The 8647-nt window shown below is 57.2% G+C and overlaps 1 protein-coding gene across 2 annotated transcripts in view; it reads right to left on the bottom strand.

Moving 5' to 3' along the window:
* Window positions 1-1096: 1096 nt before the first annotated feature.
* The window catches only part of LOC113203023 (tubulin beta chain-like), a 9653-nt gene continuing 2102 nt past the window's right edge, over window positions 1097-8647 (bottom strand). The window contains exons 1-6 of one of the 2 annotated variants that reach the window (XM_026417498.2): window positions 4551-4872; window positions 3456-3564; window positions 2981-3207; window positions 2261-2839; window positions 1958-2175; window positions 1097-1686 (exon numbers count right to left, since the gene is read on the bottom strand). In XM_026417498.2, coding sequence (XP_026273283.1) covers window positions 1545-1686; window positions 1958-2175; window positions 2261-2839; window positions 2981-3207; window positions 3456-3564; window positions 4551-4607 — 1332 coding nt within the window. In that variant the 5' untranslated portion in view covers window positions 4608-4872 and the 3' untranslated portion in view covers window positions 1097-1544. Of the gene's footprint in view, window positions 1687-1957; window positions 2176-2260; window positions 2840-2980; window positions 3208-3455; window positions 3565-4550; window positions 4873-8647 lie in introns of those variants that run through there. The other variant, XM_052265366.1, reaches the window with a different exon arrangement.

The raw sequence follows: 8647 nt of genomic DNA, 5'->3' as shown, positions 1-8647 counted from the left end.
CAGGCGTTTTGTTTACTCAACATTATCTGCGGGATAATTTGTTGGCTTGTTTGTTTTTATTCTCATGACGACGACAATGACGGAGCTGCAGACTCCCGCCGCCCCTCCCGGCTCCGGCTGCTCCAGCCCGCGCGCCGACTTGTGCGTCGGCGCGCTTGTCGTGCGAGGGGGGTGGGGTAGCAGCAGCAACAGCGGCCATGAAGTGCGAGAGGGATGACAGATACGTGGCCAACTCACCGATCCTCTTGAACGTTGTCCGACACGCCTTCGTCGCCTGCCCCTCTCCAACAACCACGACGCCACTGAGCAGGCACGGCAGGCAAGGCACGCCGCGCGGGCGCCTGGGGACGAGAGGGTAGGCCAGCCCGCGGGGCGCGCGACGCGACCGGGTTGCCTACCCGGGGCCCCCGCACCCCGCCCCGCAGCCTGCAGCCCCACAGGCTCACCACCAACCTCTCCCCCTCCTCCGCCCCACTTCCCTAATTCATGTAACCTATAAGCCGCTCAAATAATAAGGTTTTGGGCCGCGTGGCGTGGCGTGGCAGGCCCGCAGTTTGATCAGCCCCTCGACTATAACCTCCCGAAGCCTAAAGTCCACTTCCGAATTCCTCCCCCTTCCCCTCCTTACTTCTTGCCCGTGAGACAATTACTCGGTGCATGAATTGCATTTGCTCGCCGGCAAAGGCTCTCCTTCCGCGGAGCGGCACGGCATCCACCGCTGCAGGCAAGAAGGTCTCTCTCCCCTCTCTTGCTGGCTCTCTCTCTCTCCCTTTCCTCCGCATTAAATCCATTCATTTCATCCGAGACTAAGAGGCCCGGATTGTCGGTGAATTCGGCGCCCCCCCCCCCCTTTCGTCCCCGGCTAATGTGCGGGTGGATAATAAATGACAACTCCCCACGAGGAAGTTTTCACCAATTCCAGTAGAATGAGCGACTCTCTGCCTCTCGCTCGCACCGCCTCTCCAGCTCCCTCTCCAGCTCTCTCGCTCTCCTTCTCTCACTCTCTCTCTCTCGACTCCTTGCGAGAGGGGCAATTTTCTCTTGAGCCAATATTTGCAGCGGCGCGGAGAAAAGCAACCAGAAAATAAGACCAACATGCGAGGCTGGTTTTACTTTATTAAAGACACAATGGCAGGAGCCGGGCGGGGCCGGGCGGGGCCGGGCGGACCAGCCCCGAACACACGGGGAGCAAAGTACACACAACAAAAAAGTTACAGGGAATTGTTCAACTTAGGCCTACAAAATTATTCAAGTGACGTGAACCGCCGGGGCAGTCCGCGAAACGTACAAGAAGGGCGGAGTGAAAAAAACACAACCATAACAAATGAAATGGACTTACGCGAACGTTTGTCTTACAACTGTGAAATCTTAAAACCTGGCTTATTAAAAACGTTAAAATAATCTTTTCTCTTTTCTAAAAAGAGAAGTGGCTAAGCGATCTAGTTCTAGTATCACGTTACTCTTACAAACCATACTAAATTGACACACTTAATATCACAAGATTGAATGGTAGCATTAAACGGAAGCTGACTCAACCCTCACTTCTACTCTTCTTCTTCCTCCTCCTCCTCCGTGTCGTAGGTTTCCGCCGAGGCTTCCTGGTACTGCTGGTACTCGGCGACCAGGTCATTCAGGTTGGACTCGGCCTCGGTGAACTCCATCTCGTCCATGCCCTCCCCCGTGTACCTGGAGAACGACGATATCAATTAAAAATTCTCCCCAAAATATTAACACTGAAGAAAACAACAACAAAAACAAACAACGTAATGGCCATTTCAAACAAAATTAACAATTAATATCTAGGTACGTTCCGACGTTACTTTTGAATGCACCACGAAAATTGGCACACAAATGCAAGTTTAATTAGCAATATGTACAAATTGCACAGTTATCACAAACAATAATAATCTGTAATCTTAAACCGGAACAAGATTAAGTCTCACTCTGTTTAACTCACCAGTGCAGGAACGCCTTCCTCCTGAACATGGCGGTGAACTGCTCCGACACGCGGTAGAACAGCTCCATGATGGCGGTCGAGTTGCCGATGAAGGTGGCCGACATCTTGAGTCCCCGGGGCGGGATGTCGCAGACGGCCGTCTTGACGTTGTTCGGCACCCACTCGATGAAGTACGAGCTGTTCTTGAGCTGAATGTTGAGCATCTGCTCGTCGACCTCCTAGGGAAAGAGAGAGAGGAGTGTCCGTTCAGCGGCCTCGGAGGGAAATCAGACACACGCAACTTAGTCGGAATGTTCTCCTCACCTTCATGGACATCCTGCCCCTGAAGATGGCGGCCACGGTGAGGTAGCGGCCGTGGCGCGGGTCGCAGGCCGCCATCATGTTCTTGCTGTCGAACAGCTGCTGGGTGAGCTCGGGCACGGTGATGGCGCGGTACTGCTGGCTGCCCCGGGACGTGAGCGGGGCGAACCCCGGCAGGAAGAAGTGCAGGCGCGGGAAGGGCACCATGTTGACGGCGAGCTTGCGCAGGTCCGCGTTGAGCTGGCCGGGGAAGCGGAGGCAGGTGGTGACGCCGGACATGGTGGCGGACACGAGGTGGTTCAGGTCGCCGTACGTCGGCGTGGTCAGCTTGAGCGTGCGGAAGCAGATGTCGTACAGGGCCTCGTTGTCGATGCAGAACGTCTCGTCCGTGTTCTCGACCAGCTGGTGCACCGAGAGCGTCGCGTTGTACGGCTCCACGACCGTGTCCGAGACCTTGGGGCTGGGCACGATGCTGAACGTGGCCATGATCCGGTCGGGGTACTCCTCGCGGATCTTGCTGATGATGAGCGTGCCCATGCCCGAGCCGGTGCCGCCGCCAAGCGAGTGCGTCATCTGGAAGCCCTGAAGGAAAGATTTTTATCAATTTTTCTGGACGATTTTTTTCCATTTTTTTTTCTGAAAAAGTTTCAAATGTTTCCAATTATTTTTTCTGAAAAAATTCAAAAAATTTGGCGGAAAATGTTGGGCTTTACAATCCGGTACCTGTAGGCAGTCGCAGCCCTCGGCCTCCTTGCGCAGCACGTCCAGCACAGACTCCATCAGCTCGGCGCCCTCCGTGTAGTGGCCCTTGGCCCAGTTGTTGCCCGCGCCGCTCTGGCCGAAGATGAAGTTGTCCGGCCGGAAGATCTGGCCGAACGGCCCGGACCGCACCGAGTCCAGCGTGCCGGGCTCCAGGTCCACCATGAGCGCGCGCGGCACGTACTTGCCGCCTGGGAGAAAGGCAGAGAAAAACAGAGAAACCGTCAGAAAAACATTAGAAAAATTAGAAAACTATCAGAAAAAATGATAAGAAATCGTAAAAAAACCAAGAAAAATAGAAAACCTGATGTTTGCATGAATTTACAGAAAAGGACCGCTCGGAAGTGGCCCGACCCAGCCGCGCGGTCAGCCCCACCCTGCGGAGTGCGGACCCCGGCTCGACCCCTTTGTGTGTGACGCTGTAGCGGCGCTTACTCACCCGTGGCCTCATTGTAGTACACGTTGATGCGCTCGAGCTGGAGGTCCGAGTCGCCGTGGTACGTCCCGGTGGGGTCGATGCCGTGCTCGTCCGAGATGACCTCCCAGAACTGGCGGCAGCGGAAAAATTTGTCCATTTTAGAGAAACCAAGTAAACATTAAAACCAACAAACACGCTCAAAAATGTTGAGTTCACTCGCTATGTTGTCTTTCACTCGACGTGTGCGCCGGGTTGTGTTGAGCGAGCGCGCGCGCTGGCGGCCGGCGGCGCTGGGAGACCTATTCATTACCACCCCCTGGCCCTGCCTGCGTCAGCAGCAGCACGACGACGGAATTACAAGGAAAACGACCAGGTCGGGCGCTAGCTCCGCGCTGCCGCTACCCTGTCGGACCCGTCGGACCTTTCCTCTTGACGTGCGGTTTCACTCGCCCCCGAAAGCCCCCGAAAAGTGCGGCCGCGGCCCTGTCCGATTCGGTTTGGCTCGGTTCTCGCGCCCCCCGCTAGATGGCGCACGGCTCGCGGGGGCGGCTCGCCTCGCAGCCCCAGCTCCACCACTCACTCTCCTCTCCGCCGTGTCAAGCCGGGGCACAACAATGGCAGAGTCGAGTGTTTGAGTTTTCCGAACGCGCGGGCCGGGCTGCTGGGTCTTGTAAAGGACGGAGACGGAGGAGGAGGAGGAGGAGGAGAACAGTGAACAGCGTCGGCGGAGGAGAGGTTGATGTAGAGAATGCGACCTGCCCCTGCCCTCCCCCCTCTCCCCAACCCAACCCTTGTTGTAATCGGCCCACTTCTCTGCCCTGCGCGCCCTTTCGTACACGCCTTGCAAAAGAAAGCCACTCCGACAAGCTCTCGCGCACTCGATCCAAAGAGCAGCCGCACACTCTGCTTTGTGTCCCTGTTGAGCTCACATTGCTTTTTTCGAAAATGTATGTATGACGCTTTTTATTTTGACCCCATCACCACCACGGTCCCTTCACTGACGCTCGGTTACACTGAAATAAGTTACACTGTCCGTCACATTGTACGTCACAACGACAGTCACACGAACCCGTCTCACTGACCGACAGTCACACGTTGAACGACAGTCCCACTCACCTTGGCGCCGATCTGGTTGCCGCACTGGCCGCTCTGTATGTGCACGATCTCCCTCATGACGATGTGGGGTCAGCTGCTGCTCGTCCGTCGCGTCTGCCCGCCGCGCAGCTCTCGCCTCGACTGTTGTCGCCGCGGCGTAGTTTGTTTGGTTCGGCCCGAGCCGCCGCGGCCGTAGCAACCGACTTTGCAAAAAGCGATTGTTGTTGTTGTTGTCCTTGTCGCACACGCTGCGCGCAACACTTTCGATAGGAAAGAGCGCGAGTGGAAACAATCGAGACGCGACTTGCTTCGGGTCTCGTCGGCCCCAACCTCGGCCACGCCACCACCACCACCACCGCTAAGGGTGATTGGCACCCCCCCCCCTTCCCTCCCCGGTGCCGCCGCCGCCGCTGGCGAAGGAGAGTTGGGGTGGAAGGAGGAGGGAGGGGGAGGCGCGATGAAGCCGGTTAAATGATTGATTAGTTTATTAATGATTCCCGCGTGATAAATGAAGGTGTTGCCGGGACGGCAAAATAAATAATGTGTCCAAAAACGCAACGCCAGCCGCGCGCCCAAGACGACGCGCTGGGGGAGGAGGTGCCGCGGCCGTGTTGACCTGCTCCTTGCGGCGCGGCGCCCGCGCCCCACCCCTTGCCAAAAGGATCCGAAGACGACCACTGCTGTAGACTTGACAAAGACCCCCAAAAGAGAGTGCTCTGAAAATGTTGGGGACTGTCAGAGTGACAGTTTGGCTGACATAAATGCCTTCTTTTGACCTTAGATCGTAACATACCAGGTGGCTGATTCAGATTCACGCCGCGCACTTTCGTAGCTATACGGTACCGCATGCATGGGTGCGGATGCCTAGGTAAACATTAGAGATGGACTGACAGAACACATCTTTTTGCATGTCGGGGATACTTAACCGTGGTTTGTCGGGGTGAAAGCGCCTCTCTGACGCCTCTGCCTGGAGGACAAGGAGAGAAGGGTCGTGTTGGACGCGAGCACGTCGGCCAGAGTAGGAGGCCTGCCAGGCGGCCAGGGCCAGGCAGACGTGGCGGCTTGAAACGACCGTTTAAGCTGGTTTAAGCGCTGCCCTTGGGGAGAATGAGGAGGAGGGCGCGTTGATGGAAGCTCGCTCAGAATTTTCGAAAAGGAATGGTAACGCGATGACGAGTGGGGCGAGCCAGGTCGGCGAGGAGGAGAGAGGGTGAGCAAAGGAACGAGAGAGAGAGAGAGAGAGAGAGAGAGAGAAATGCGTTCTGCGGAGAAGAAAGGAGCGGCGTGATTCGGCCGCGCGGTCCGGAGAAATGGGGGCTCGTCCCGCTAAAAGCGCGGGAAGCGTTGGCGAGGAGGGGGGGGGGGGAGGCCTGGCTAGCTCATGACGTTCTGCCCCTATAGCTCCTAATGGCGCGGATAGACGCCGAGATCCACTCAAAATCATTAACGTCCCTGTTGTTTTTTTTCGCTCTCATTATAACTGAAATGCTCCCCGTGTTCTCCTCCTGACCGCTACTGCGTGGGGTATGGTGTGATAAGTTGAGAGGGAGACACACCGGCGGCGCGGCTTTCCTTCCCCGGTCGGGGGGGGGGGGATAGCCACGTTGTACAAGTTTAAGGTTTACAGGCCTTGCGTCTTACGTACCGCATCGGGTGGGTTGCCTATACTCGATTACGTAAGAAACTGTCAAGACAAGATAAGAAAGCCAGCAATATTTTTCAAAACGGAATGATGTAGTGGGGCGAATGTCCACAAAAGTAATCGCCGGTCCTATACCGTGCCAGCAGCTGTCCGCCGTGCCGCGTCCGCCGCCGCCGTTGAGCGTTTCAGTCGTCTGGAGGAGAGTCGAGACCAAACCGCTGCTGCTACCGCTGCTACCGCTGCTACCGCTGCTACCGCTGTTACCGCTGCTACCGCGGTGCTCCAGCCAACAGGGGAGAGCGATGACCGCGACCCGGCCCGCTCCTATGCCCTGCCACTAACAGTACCCTCGGTATCGCTCGTGTCACCCCCCCCCCCCCCAAAGTATTTATCATGACTTGCGAGATCACGCGGGCGCTTTAAACTGGCGGCGCGAATTAGCACGAGCAGCATCACGGTAGGGGAGGGGGGAGGGACGGACTTTGCCAGAGTTCATTTTTTCCTCCAGAGATAGGGATGAATGTTCCGAGTGCAACTTTCGAGAAAAATGTGTCGGGGAGCAGAAGCGCGTGAGCAAGGGGAAAAGAAATTACCGTGGTATAATTAGACAAAAACAGAAGCCAGAGGAGCGCCCCGGGCGCGGGGGGTGGCGGGAAACATCGTGTGTGGCGTATGGCTTACCGTCGAACAAGCGCGACACGGAATGACCGGTCGAAACGGTGAAGCAGTACGCGGAACGGAATGCCGCGCTGGGAGACGTTTTGGAGTGGTCGGAGAGACGTCACTGCGAAAGGGGTTGTGCGGGGGCGAGGATGAACCGAGCAGAGAGACGGACATAGCGAGGGAGGGAGGGAGGGAGGGAGGGAGGCTTTTGTTGCGGTGCACGCGCAAAGTGGCGGGGCCACACTTCTGCCCTCGTCTCTCCCGCCCGCTCAAAGCAAGCCGTGCGGAGCACTGCGGAGCCCGGCAGTGGGAGTGACAAGGCGGGGCGGGGCGGGGCGCCCGACCCGGCCGGGGGCCGAGGAGAGGATCTGGCCTCATTTCTTCGCCATTGTTCCTGGCCATCGCCGTTTCATTTGCATCCCTGCACAATGCCACCTAAGAGGACCGGTGGCGCTGGCTGCTGCCGCCCTCTGCGGCCAGCCCGCTTTGCACTTAGAGACGTAAACAGGAAAAAAAAATGGAAATTTTGTTTTCAACTATTTCACTTCCATTTCTGACAACATTTTGAAAACACCTCGCTAGACGCATTTACTTGTACTCCATGTCCGAAACCCTGGGCGAGAAGGGCAACCACCCTGCGGTGGTGCACAATACCAAAGAGAAACAATAATTGTTGTGTATGTACTTTACAACCACGACCATAACGCGCCATAACGCCTCCCTTCTGAAGACGAGCAGCCGCGTCGTCCTTCCTCTACTCCGGTCTGTGGCTTGTGGCCCCGGACGGAATCACATTCCGAGGGCTGCCTGCCTCCCTCCCCCCCTCGTTCCGCTCCGTCTGCCTCGTCCTGCCCGCCGCCCCGTCTACAAAGACGGCGCCGCGGGCCGCGCACCGCACCGGGCGCACCGCCTGCCTCGCCGAGCCAGGCCGTTGTCTTCAGGGACGGCCCTACAACAAAACGGCGGTAAAGTGCGCGGCCTGCTCTGCTTGTTGCAACACCACCCATCTGGTGGGTGTTCAGAAATCGCGTGGGCTGTGCAGGGAGATACAAATAATTTGGGGTACAAAAAGGATGAGGACGGTCGTTGTTGGCGTCCGTGTCGACTCCATGATATTAAATATCATAGAAATTTTCTACCCCGAGGTACAAATATCATGGTGTCCCTAACGACTCACATGACCTTTCTGATCTCTTTGGGACCCCATTATATTTGTATCCTCCCTAAAGACTATGAGCTTTCTGAACAGTCCGCCCAGGGTAGGTCCGCTGCAGTAGAACGTACTGCTCGGGAGGCGCGGCGAACGAACACGCGTCCCGCTGGGTCCGGGAAGCCGCCGGCCGCCGCGCCGCCGTCGCGCGTGGCCTCGCGAACTCGCGTCGAGATAACACTGTTGCCGCTGCTGCTGCTCGGCGGAGACGGCGAGGGCAGGACCACGGAGACCACCACCGTCCTCACGACGTCTCCCCGACGTTTAAAACTCGCGCCGCAGTTATAGTTATACCGCACTGCATGCAGGCGTGCGTGCGGGTGTGCCTACCGACTCTCACCACGGCGCCTTATGACAAACCGTCCGCACGACTGCGTGCGGTGAAGTAGTTTAACCAGAACCAAGACCGGCCTAGCTACGCCCCATGTCTACACCCACCCTGTCTTGGTCTGGTCTAACTACGGTGCTTAACGGAAGGAGCACAGGGTGTTGCATTGTACCCAGGAGCGAGCGGGACACGGAAGTGGGATGGTGAGAGAGAAGGGTTGGAAGGAGGAGGGCCGGCCGGAGCGTGCTGCATCCTAATTCATTTCCCCCCGAATC

Source organism: Frankliniella occidentalis, unplaced genomic scaffold, assembly GCF_000697945.3.
Source record: "Frankliniella occidentalis isolate FOCC.00 unplaced genomic scaffold, Focc_3.1 Scaffold26, whole genome shotgun sequence".
NCBI lineage: Eukaryota > Metazoa > Arthropoda > Insecta > Thysanoptera > Thripidae > Frankliniella > Frankliniella occidentalis.
The sequence above is the reverse complement of the archived record's forward strand: the minus strand, read 5'-3'. Positions and strand labels throughout refer to the sequence as shown.